The sequence below is a fragment of the Centruroides sculpturatus genome, unplaced genomic scaffold (genome assembly GCF_000671375.1).
Source record: "Centruroides sculpturatus isolate CEXI.00-Female unplaced genomic scaffold, Cexi_2.0 scaffold764, whole genome shotgun sequence".
Taxonomy (NCBI): domain Eukaryota; kingdom Metazoa; phylum Arthropoda; class Arachnida; order Scorpiones; family Buthidae; genus Centruroides; species Centruroides sculpturatus.
The window spans coordinates 196471-209282 of NW_019384991.1; the positions used below are offsets into that span (position 1 = coordinate 196471).

Consider the following 12812-nt stretch of genomic DNA (forward strand, 5'->3'; position numbering starts at 1 on the left):
ATGAGGAAAGCTTAATAAATGGTGGTTCCTATATTTTTTGGAAAGGACTGTCTTCAAAAGAATTAATTCAATTCAAAAATTTTCCCCTGAATGGAGTTAGATAGATGACTGGCACAACTCCATTCTAACAGGAAAAGTATGATGTACAGGAGCAAGCCACTACTAATTTGAGATGAAGAGCATATTTTTAATTTAATTTAAAATATATGATTAAAAATTGCAACCCAGCATTGTGACATCATCACAATAAATTTTTGCTCGTTTAAACATAATGTTATTTTTTTAATAAAAGTTTCAGTTATAGTTGGTAAATACAATAATAAAATTATACATACCACCCTTTGAACTTTCCAGGGTTTGGTTATTGCAGCAACATCACAGGCAGTCATCAGCATGGCTCTGTAAATATTACATGATTTAAAAACTAACTTTTTACAGCTAAATTATTTTATTGCTTTTTTTATGAATCATGAATCATACCTCAAAAGTTCTCTATGTTCTTCATTTGTCCAATCATAGCTACTCTCCTTCTATATTTAAATTATTATAATAAGTTTTATTGACTAAGGATATTTATGATTACATTAATAAAGTTATGTAATGTAAAATAAATTATTTTATATTTTAATAAACACAATAAATGATTTTAATCATTGTAGACAAATAAATATTTTTAGTACAATAATGGAAAATTAATCTAACAGTGGAGAGAAAATGACATTCAGAAATAACACAAACATATTGATAAATCTCGCATATCAGAATCTAATCTATCAAAAAGTTAAAAAATTCAAAATATTATTATTATTTTTTTTTCAATAACAAAATATGGACTTAACGAAAATTGGGAGAGAAAATTCATTTTTCTTTTGAAAGTTTTCTAATTTTATTACTGGAGGATGATCGCATCTCTTTCCCAGGAGTCATTTCCTTTCCCAGGGAACTCATCAAATGTGTCACTGAGAACTAATAACAAAAATTCACAATTGGTGAAAAATGATAACATGACTTGCAGGTATAAAAGGAGTGACTCAAGGACAAGAGGTCATCAAGAGAGTCTGTCCGTGAGCGCATCAACCTAGTGTCCTGGAATAAAAGAGAAAAATTTGGGCACCGTTAAACTTCCCACTGATACAGATTATTATATCCTCCGGTTCTCCATCAATTCGACCACCATAAAAAAAAGAGGAAAATTTAACGCCTCCCCACCTGCTCCTGGATTTCCAACCGAACAACCAACCAAAGTTCATCCATCAGGAAGTCCACATAATTATAAGTGAATCAAAGATATCTATACCAATGTGTAGTTTATTGTAAACTCTCTCTCTCTTGACCATTATTCAATATATGAAGATGTATTCTTTATAGTTGAATTAAATTGTTATTTTAGTTGTTACCCTTGTATCCGAGTGATTCACTTCTGATCCGTAGTCTCTCAACACCCCTCCATCCTGAATCTGGTCACCTGCACACGTGACCGCTCATGCAAATTCCAAAGTTGCGGCCGTTATCTGTGTCTATCCAGAAGACACAGTGGTGTCAGTCTTGGCAAGGCACTAAAGACGTGCCGACCCTATGGTCACACTATTAATTTAAATTTGGTTTAGTTACACATTAATTTAAGTCTCTCTTAAGATCTTATTCAACATTCACAATCACAGAAAATTGGAAATTTAAATTCATTAATATTAAAAGAAATTAGTAAAATTTAACTGAGAGAACATTCAATTTCAACTTTTGAATATAAACAGTGCATTAGTTATACTTTACTATTCTGTTTGATATAAACATTCAAAATATATGAGGCAAGTCAGATTTCAAGATTTCAGAACTAAAATAAATAGTATTTGCTAAAAATAAATGTAATCATGTGAAGAGCATAAAAATAGTCTAACTTGGAAGTTTTCCAGTATAAGAAGACACTATACATACCTTAAACACTTTTCCAACAACTAAGCTTAATTAAAACAAATGTTTTCAGCCAAATTGATAAGCTTTAATCTGATGAAGTCTTAACAATTAGGCTTAAAATGTTTATTTTGATTAAATTTAGTTGCTGGAAAAGTGTATAAGGTGTGTCTAGTATCTCCTTATACTGAAGAGCATCTTCAAGTAGAACTTTTATCATAATTATATAAAATCATATCTAGCGCAAAAGCAAATAAATAATAAAAATTAATTAATTATATTGGAGAAAAACTAAATTCAATAAAACTTAACTTTTAACAAACTGAAGAATGATCCTCAAATAAATCAGTAATTATGTTCAATTGAATGAAAATAGAATAATGTTTTGAAATATAATCAGCTGTCAAATTAGCATCTTTTAAAGTTTTGAAGAAGATATAATAGTATATTTAAATAAATCTAAAGAAAAAGCACAACCATCAGAAATCAAGCTATGCAAACCCAAGAGGGAGAATAAAGACTAACAAATCAAGATTTTGATAGGAGGAAATCAACAAAGTAAACACACTGATTCTGAAGAAAACAACAACCCACTAACAAACATCTGCTCCAGATGTTAACAGATCAAACAAACATACAAATTTCCAAGAAAGATTTGATCTCCAGTGATTAACTGTAAAATATTTTAATATTTATTTTTTCTGTATTATTAGAATTGTCAACTGGAGAAAATCTCTTCAGGGGACATGCTAGTAAAAAATGAGGGACTTTCACATGAAACAATTTATTTCTTAAACATACATTTACTTTGAGATTGTGCTTCAGAAAGCTTTTTATCTTTTAGCACTGTTGTATATATCTATTGACAAGATTCCTTTGAATTTAACTTAATTATCAATTCACTACTTATTAATTTCACAGAACACCTATTTTGGTTTTTTGTCCAAAACATGATCATAAGAGAGAAAGCTCTTTCTACAAAAGCATTACTCAGGCAAATGGAATACTCAGGCAAAATGATAATAATTTGACTAAGTTTGACAATAGAGAGGTTGAGGCGCACGTTTTAAACGTGTAAACGTGTACGTGTGACGTTCGGCGCCGCTTTCCCGTAAGCCTAAAAGTTTGACAATGGTGTTTGGATAGTCGGTGGAATCACACTCGACATTCCAAACACCATCGTCAAACTTTTAGGCTTACGGGAAAGCGGCGCCAAACGTCACACGTACACGTTTAAAACGTGCGCCTCAACCTCTCTAATGGTTTACTACAATTCAAAATTACATAGGAAAATTAATTTTTATAGTCAATCATGGCAAGATAATTTGTTGCATTCTACTTTGCATATAAAATGAGTGTTCTCAACCTACAGTTTATGCATGTATTTTGAGTCTTGTGATCCTTATTTTTGGCAATTTACAGGTCTGTTTCAGGCCTGTAAATTGGCTGAAAATGTTTGTTCTGTGATTAAAGTTATTGCTGGAAAAGTACGGAAGGTGTCTTTTTGATTTTATCGTCAAATCAGGTTATTTATCAAAAAAGAATCTGTTTTCTGAGTTGGCTACTTTTGGCCTACTTTTTAAAAAAAATGTGCCTAGAAAAGCTAAAAACATCTGGCAACACTGAAAGCAAGTCTGATTCTGTATACAAGAAGTGACATGAATCCTTATGTGATCAGCAATTGATTAAGCTAACTTCGCTTGTTGATCTATCACATGTCCTTGGTCCACACTACACTTAAATATAATTCATTTTCAATAAATATGTTTTTATAAATTTCTTTAATAGTATCATTTTAAAATATTTTGCAGGATTTTCACGTGTCTTCACATGTTGAGGGATTTTATCTGAAAATGCATGACAGTGCCGCATAATGCAGGATAGTTGGCAACCCTATGTTTTATGGCAGTTTGTTTTTATTTTTATATATCTATGCATTATTTTTTTAAAAGAAGAGAGATATGTAGTGAACAACAGATGTGATAACAATTCGGGGAATAAGTTGTGTACTGAGATATTCCTCCTTGTTTAAAGGCGAGTGCAAGAGAAAGTTGGGGACAGTTACCCATAAGACAGATCACAAAGATGTGTGTTAACTAACTATATCTTTCTTTTATTAGAGTTACTTGTTCATAACAAACACTACATTGTCTTAAAGGTAAATTTTTACATTTGATTTATAATTCATTCCTCTAACATTATATTTATCATATTTGGTTGCAATTTCAAACAATAGATGGAGTCACTAAACTTTCAATAAAAACAAATTAACAATATGCAGATATTTTCAAAACAGTAAATCATATCGCTTAACTTCCCACATACAAAAATAACTAGATAAATATAAAGTACATAATATATTAATCTAGATGTAATTATCAACAAAAAATCATATGAAAATTAAAAAAAACTCAAAATATAGAGAAAATTTATGAGCTATCTAGCTTATAACACATGATAGATCACTTCTATTTATGCTTTTTTTATATCTGCAATATTTTCAATGAAGCATTGAAAATTATGACAGCAAAATATAGTATATATTATAATAAAAAGTTATAGAAAATTCTTTTCTTCAAATTATTTTTACTGTTTTGTTCACTTTAAAACAAATATTTATATGTACTAAAAGCTAATATTAGATAATATTAAATATATATGATGACAACACTGAATATTATCAAATGAACTTTTTTTTATCAAATTTCACTAATATAATTATATTGTCTACAATATAACCAAAACACATATATAATATAACCAAATCTTAAACTGTCAGATTATTTTACCTGTTCTTGTTTAAACTGTAGACTGCAACCTAGTCCTTTCTTACAGAATTTTCTGAATTATAAAGATATAGTTTTTTTTTTTTTTTGGTTTAAGTTTAGTTTTGTAAAAATAAATTAAATTGTTAAGAAATAAGATTAAATTAATAGTAAGCTTAGCAAGTGTTTGGTGTTTGAATATATTTGTAAGTAAACGGCTGAGGAAGTGAGGATAAGAAATAAGATTTTAGTTTTATTGAGAGAAATAAAATATAAATTTAAGTATGTGATGAGTATCTACACTGTGCATTATTTGATGACTTCAGACAACTGCACCATTCAGAAATTGCATAACCAATATTTATCAAGTATTTTGGCTCAGTTATGTAATGATTTGCTATATAATTAATTTAAGCCTAATTAATTTTTATACTTTAACTGCAAAACATAAAATTAAAAAAAAAATTGAATCAGACATTTTTTGAGTTTGATAAATTTATTTCTAAAGTTGACCTCTTGTAGCCAGAAACAGAATAATTTGTAGATAAACCTAAGCTGGACTTCTGGTAGGATGTTAAATACAGTATCATGCAGTGAATTTGATGATAGGGAAGCTGTGCTACTCCTGGATAGAATCATTGAAAGCATTATACAATATTTTGGTGTGTAGCATCTATGAGCTAAACTGTGTAAAGTTGGTGCTCTGTAAAGCACATGCGCAAATGCATTTAATCTGGCTGCTTTACACCATTCAAATATTTTGGCTGTGGAAGCTGTCCCATATTTGACAATACAGCACTTCCATTGGGGATATGCATATACGAATTTATATTCAAATATAAAATAGTAATCTTATCATTTTTTTCACATGTATAGAAATTTGTAATAAAATAAATAATGCGGTTATAATAAAATATTAATTTAAATTAATTCAAAGCACGTTAAAATATGACAATAATCACACAATATGTATTTATATTTTAGTAAATGTGGTGCTTCCACAGCTTCCATCGATGGCATGCCACTGGTAAAATATAAGTTACTTAAAATTTGTAAAAATAAGTTGACTTCATTCAAAAAAATCATAAAATCATTGATAAGTATATTGTTGATAATCAATATGAACCACTCTCATTTCCTCAATGATCCAGGAAATGGGTAATAATTTTGATTGTGATAGGAACCATACAGAATGAAATTTATATATTAGACTAACCTGAAATATACAGCCAGATCAGTAGCTAATATTGCATGCTCAAGCACATGAACAACATGCGAATATTCCTCTGGTGACAGATGACTGAGTATTTGGTTTCCCTAAAAGAAATATAGTTACCCAATCAATTTTAGAAACATATTCAAGTTATATTCAATATGATTACAAATAAAATACAAAGATAAAAAGCTAACCTGACTATTTAGTATCATTATGCATTGGTCAAAATGATGATGCTCCATTGTAGATGTAGAATATAACTGAGCTAATGGGGAACATGATCTATATATTTAAGAAAAAAATCATATACTTTTTATATTTTTATAATATGTAAACTATATATTTTTAATTAAAATTTCATTTTATCATATAATATAAAAACTTACTTACTTTATCTGAAAAGAATTATTAGTACCTCGATGGTCTAAATCATGACAGAGACATGCAATTATGAGAGCCATTGTTTCAAGTTCTCCCAACACCTTCCATAATTCTGTATTCTGTGCAAAAATTTTTTAAAATATTAACTAATATATTTTTAGAATCAAATATACTATGAAAATTCTAAATTATCAATGCAATTTATATTTATAATAATAATATTTTATTTCATGATTCTTATTTTAACAAGATATTACAATTTTCTACTGATAATTATATTCCAATCTTACATTTATAGCAAAAAAGAATAAATTTTATATATATAAATAATAAAATAACTTAAGAAAATAAAATTAAGATATATTAAAGTCACATTATACTTAATCTAACATAACAAAGGAAACTAAAGTTAGAATTTGCCTACATCTCTTGTATAAATATTTTTAATATATTAGTGTAAAAAATTTAAACAATTTTTCTTTTAGTTTTGGATCTTCATTAAGTTTGTCAGTAAAATAAGTTCAAAGTTCATATCTAGATAAATATTCAAAACTTTTCCCAGTTTAAGTTTTAATTACAAATAGTTTACATTACAAATAGTTTTGTTTTTCAAATTCTGCCATTAATATGAGACCAAATAATTGCTAGATTATATCCAGCAATCAAATAACAGGCAAATCATTTGGCTTTAATATATAACTATCAGGCTTTAGATGTTGATATTGATTTCGGACATTACATGATGGAATACAGAATATTAAGTTTTTCAAACTTAACTTTTGTATCAAATATGGTAATATTCATTTTCACAAATTTATAGTATTTGCATTATTTTATCCTCAAGGAAGTTCAACAATGATGATGATTATCATGCTGTTATTAGTGTAAAAAGTATAGTACATATCATACCTATAGTAGTTTTGAAACAATTTGGCTTATTTTGGTTTAAACCAATAGTGGGAAGAAACTATAGCCTGTGGCACATGTCAGTCTGTTATGTCAAATATGTTTGCAGGCCACATAAAGTGATAGAAATGGATCTATTTTAAGTATGTATGAAATATATAAAATATCTATGGCTTGCTATGTATGACTTATGTTCCGTTTGGTCTGCCAATTAAAAAAGTTTGAATTCAAAAAAATTCTATTAAATATACATAATTACATATATATGGTGCAATCAAAGTCACTCTGCAGAAGGCCACACCCATGTGGCTCAGCCAAATGGTGACATTATAACTTACTTTAACACTTTCAATGCATGGTCTGTCTATGATGTCATTTGTGTCATCCCTGTATACATGGTATATCGTCAGTCTTTGTTGTTGTCATGTAAAAAAATTGTTTTCTTTTGCTTCTGTTTTATTTTTTAGTGTATATATACACTAAAAAATAAAACAAAGAATCCAAATATATATTTTGTCTACCGTCAATGTTATTGTTGTAAATGATCATCTCCATATCTCCATTACTGTACACACAGTTTTATTTTTAATTGTAAGGAAAAAAGGGGGAATTTTTTTTGTGTGTGTTTTGGGTGTTTTTTGTGTGGCAGCACTGTATCAGTGATGGGGATGATATATGGTGTGTGGGACCGGCAACACAGCATTATGGTTACTGGTGTTCAGCTCTTGGGAGTGTGTCGTCCCCTTGTAGCTGTGTATGGTGAACTCTTCTCTTGGTTCATCATGGTAATTTGTGGTTTTGCAATCCATTTCTATCGGTGAAAGGAATAGCGAAACACAGTATAAACTTTGTATAATTGAAAAAATAGTTGGTATCACCGAGTGAATATTTTTAGCCTGTTTCTTGGACTTGTTTGATGGTTCTTCGCCAAAGGATTCTATGGTGCCATGTACCCTAGTGCTTGGGGATATTGTATATACATTTTGTACATAAAAAGTTACTTTTTAAGTATCTCTCATGCTTCTCTCTCCTTATGGTAATTCACTTCATTCACCCCTGCAAATATTAACCCTATGGATCTTCACAGATCCCACACATTACATTGTTTCTGGAAGCTCCTTCAGTTTCCCCATCCACTGCAGAGTGACTTTACAATCACACTGTATATAAAATAGTTTTAAAGTAGTAATTGTTACTTGGCACCTCCATATTAGACAGCCATAAACCACCACTGGTTTGTATTAAACTTGTACTGTTTTCATTATTATGATATTACCCATACAACACAACTAATTGTAAGAGAATTTTAATTGATTTCATTCTTTTTATGCTAAAATCTTATACTGCTATATATTGATACAATAATTTACAAACATTCAGATTTTAAATAGTGATATCAAAATTAATAAAAATTTTCATTATCAGTAATGTTTGTTATTAACATGTTAATGAATTAAATAATTTAAAATGCAATTTATTAATTATAACAGTGTTAGTTAAGGAAATGACAAGACTTACCAAGAGAATGGCAAACATCATTTGTGCAACATTAAATGCATGTCTCCAATTATGGTAAGTTACTTGTCGGTAATTCTTCTTGACACTCAGTAACCACCTACATAATACCTATTTAGTTTAAATTTGCATTTAAAAGCTTTTCAGCATTTATTATTTCTAAAAAAACATACAATTCTTGAAGAAAGAGTATAGGTTATTATATTAAGATGATATTTCTGAACAGACTTCGTTCGTTAAAGCAATTTTCTTATATATTCCATTCTAATTAATATATAAATATCACTCTAAAGTAAAATTACCAAATTTTTAAATATAACATTTTTGACAGCTAAAGTTTGAATAATTTCTCAATAAATAATAATTTTGTATTTATTTGATTCTAAGCCATGCTTTTTTTGTCATTTTAATGACCCTGAAAATGGGTATGGCTTACATTTGAAGGTGACTAAATTTTATTTGAAAAACAATTTTTGAAGTAAATCTATTCTATATCATGTCTACTATCCTCTGTTATAATTTCATCATCATTCAACTAGTAATTTTTAGTCAAGATCCTTTTTTCTTAAATGATCAATCAATCTGCCATAAGATAATATTGGATTGCTTATTTTGTAATATTTTTAACTTTTTTGAGGTGTACTCCAGTAAATATATGAGTTGTCTATGGTGGGCTCTACAGAGTATGGATGTATATATACACTTCAAATTTGTCTCATTGTAGTGAAATTGTGGAAATTGTGAATTGGTGATAATCCCAGGTGATATGATGAGCCAACTCCAGCCACTTGATGTTTTCATCAACATGTCTTTTAACTCTCTAAGCTTTGAAAATGTTTTTTATTCATGTAGCTAAAGACTAAATTGTTTTTACCCCTCAGGCTATTTGGGGAACTACAGGTTTTTCTACACAAGTTCCCCTTGTATAGAAAAACCTGTAGTTCCCCAAATAACCTGTCAAACTACTTTTCCATTGGCTGATTTCATTTTGAATGAATAAAGATGTTTTAGTTTGATTTCATGTTTAAACAGTTAAAGACTACATAAGAAAAGAATAAGAAAATTAGTTACATTCAGAAAACCACATTTTAACTGCTTCTGGAGAAATAAAGAAGGAAAGTGCTTAAAAAATTGCAGAGTGGGTATCTGTCTCCTGGAAAGTTCCCAGTGATATAATAATTTATTCCTTTAAAAAATGCTGCATTACAAATGCAATGGATGGCACAGATGACTTAGTTTGGGAAAATGACACCAATTCCAAAGTTAGCTGTGTTAGTGCAACTGATGAATCATTTTCACAATATTATACAGAGAACAATTAAGATTTACTTTAAATTATGTATTTAAGATTTCCTTTAATAAATTAATTCTTCATTCCTTGTTACTTTTAATTTTTTGAACTTTGTAAATAAATCTTACTAGCAGTAATTTTTACTTTTTCATGAAAACCTTTTGAGAAATTGAGGTGTGGCTTAGAATTGAATAATATGGTAATAATAATGTCAAATCTCTGAATTTTAATAATTGAATTAGCTCAATTATATGATTTTATGATTTAATAATTTAGATATATCATCATCTGTTGATAACATTAATTAATAAATGAAACTAAATTTCAGATGATATATATATTTGAAGTAGCAATATTCCAGAGTGAGATCCAAGTCGACAATGATCACCTAGTATGAATGTGCAATTGTAATTTTATAAATTGAAATTAATACAGATATGTTTGAAGGAATATCCAACTAACTAACATAGCTAGTTAATTTGGACAGGCTTTTTTTTCTTTGTCTAAATTATTAATCATTAATGTTACTAACAGATGGCAGCATTATTCTGTAATTCAAATTTTAAAATCGCAATAAATATAAATTACTCAATTCTAGATTAATATTTGAATATTCATAAATAGATATTTTTACAAACACTTTAACAAAGAAAAAATTATTATATTTTAAAGTAAGGATTCTCAATCTGTTTTGCTTGTTGACCCTTTTGCAACAGTAGATTTAATATTTATTAACCTCATCCTTCTGCTGATACAAAATAAAAATTAATTTTTATTTACTTTTTGATTCATCTTAGTTTAAGTATAGTAAAAAAAAGTAAATTTGTCCACCAACCCCAAATGTCTAATTTGTCCACCAACCTCTAGTCATTTATTGACTGCCTATACACATTGACTGATCCTTTAGGGTTGCTAGTAGCCATGTTGGAAGCCCCTCTTCTAAACAAACATTTTTAACTTATTTAAAAAGTCATCTTCAGGTTACATGTTAAAGAAATTAGACTAGAATAAATCATTAAGCAATTTTATGTTTATGAAGATTTGAATGGGAAATTTGAAAGTTTATCTTGTTAACATTTTTTCAATAAGTATAAAAACATTCAAATGAGTATCCAGATTTCATATAATATAATTTAAGTAAAATTAAAAATAAAAGCAAAAGAAGTTCTAAAGAAATGTAGAATTTGGTAATTTTATAAATAGTTATATTGACATATAGTATTNATACAATGTAGACAAAAATTAATAAATATATAAAAATCCAATAAATATTTTGGGATGATATGAATGATGTTATCTAAGTTAGTAGTATATTAGTGGAACTGCCAAGTTTCATAGCAATTGGTCAAATGGCCTAGGAGTGTATAGTAAACAACATTTTCATTTATAGATATAGATGATTAGTTACCAATTTTTATCACAAAAAAACGTTTTTTTTACTGATGACAAAATAAAAATATTTGATATTAACCAAAAATTTGTTCTAGTGGTTCAGTTGAGTATCAAGGTACCACTGTATTTGATTAATGCAATTTTGATATATGTGATAGCATCAAGAGATTAATTAACAGTGTTAATCATGGTATACTGTGTGTGTGTATATACACGAGGGCTGTTCGGAAAGTTCGCGGCCTTGCCTATATGCGGTGCTGCGATCAATTTAATTTTTGGCGGGAATAATTCAGCCATCTTTGCTAAATTAAATAATTTTTGTATTTATTCAATATTAAATTTTTTGATGAAAATAAATTTCATTACTTTTATTTGACTCCAACATACCAAAATCACAGAGCATGTAGTACCTCATAGTCAATATGGAACCTTTCTATTAGATCCAAATCCACAAACATTTTCAGACAGGCTTTTAGCATATCATCTTCATCAAGACAAAAATCATTGAATTTCAAATCATTTAATATGCAGTCTTGATTAAATGTGGGAGACAAAGCCTGAAAAATGAATTAAAATAAAAAAATATATTTAATGAATTTTATATTTTATTTAAAGGACAAATTATTCTTTATAAAGTAACTTTATTACAGTTGACCCCCTATAATGTTGTTGATTATTCTGTTTTATACGAATTCCATGTTGTACGAGTCACTTAGATTTTACAAATACGTGAGTCATTCACAGCAAAGCACACGTATTTGTAAAATCTAAGTGATTCGTACAACATGGAGTTCATATAAAATGGAATAATCAACAGTGTTATAGGGGGGGGTCAACTGTATATGAAGAACAAAACATTAATACTCAATATATGGGGCAGAAATTCAGAAGAAAAAAAAATTTATCACTGCTAAACAAGCATATTCCAATGCAAAAGAAAAAAAAAATGTTGGTAATAAGTTTTTCATTTTTAAATTTAAAATTGCTTAATTAAATATAATTATTTATTAACATTATTAAATAACATTATTAACAATGTTTACATTACAATTTTATAAATAAATTTTTCATATACTATAAAATAAAATTGTTAGTTAATAAGCTTTTAAATATGTAAAACTTGTTTCATACTATCTAATTTTCTTTTAAAATCAAATTAAAATTCAATATAACTTGTAATCAGGGATGACATTCGAAATATTTAACAAAGGGTTCGTAACAGAAAATTTTTCCTTAACAATTTTTTTTTTCGCTCAAATAGTGCATCGGAAGGCTCTAGTTTAGTAGTGTTACAGAGTATAATACGTATATTTTAATATTTTTAAAAGAATCAAACCATTGAGAAATGTTACATATGTTTAACAAGGTTCGGAAAACTTTGAAAATGTTAACAACGGGTTCGGCCGAACCTGTGCGAACCCGCTGAATATCACCACTG

General features: G+C 28.2%; 1 protein-coding gene across 1 annotated transcript in view; it reads right to left on the reverse strand.

Annotated features, from left to right (window-relative positions):
- Positions 1–12812, reverse strand: part of LOC111633031 (dual 3',5'-cyclic-AMP and -GMP phosphodiesterase 11-like) — a 78013-nt gene that overhangs the window by 14315 nt on the left and 50886 nt on the right. The window contains exons 12-20 of the mRNA XM_023377556.1: positions 11785–11931; positions 8695–8802; positions 6280–6389; positions 6084–6171; positions 5886–5990; positions 3161–3164; positions 2221–2243; positions 481–527; positions 336–399 (exon numbers count right to left, since the gene is read on the reverse strand). Of these exons, the coding sequence (XP_023233324.1) occupies positions 336–399; positions 481–527; positions 2221–2243; positions 3161–3164; positions 5886–5990; positions 6084–6171; positions 6280–6389; positions 8695–8802; positions 11785–11931 (696 nt within the window). The remainder of the gene's footprint in view (positions 1–335; positions 400–480; positions 528–2220; positions 2244–3160; positions 3165–5885; positions 5991–6083; positions 6172–6279; positions 6390–8694; positions 8803–11784; positions 11932–12812) is intronic.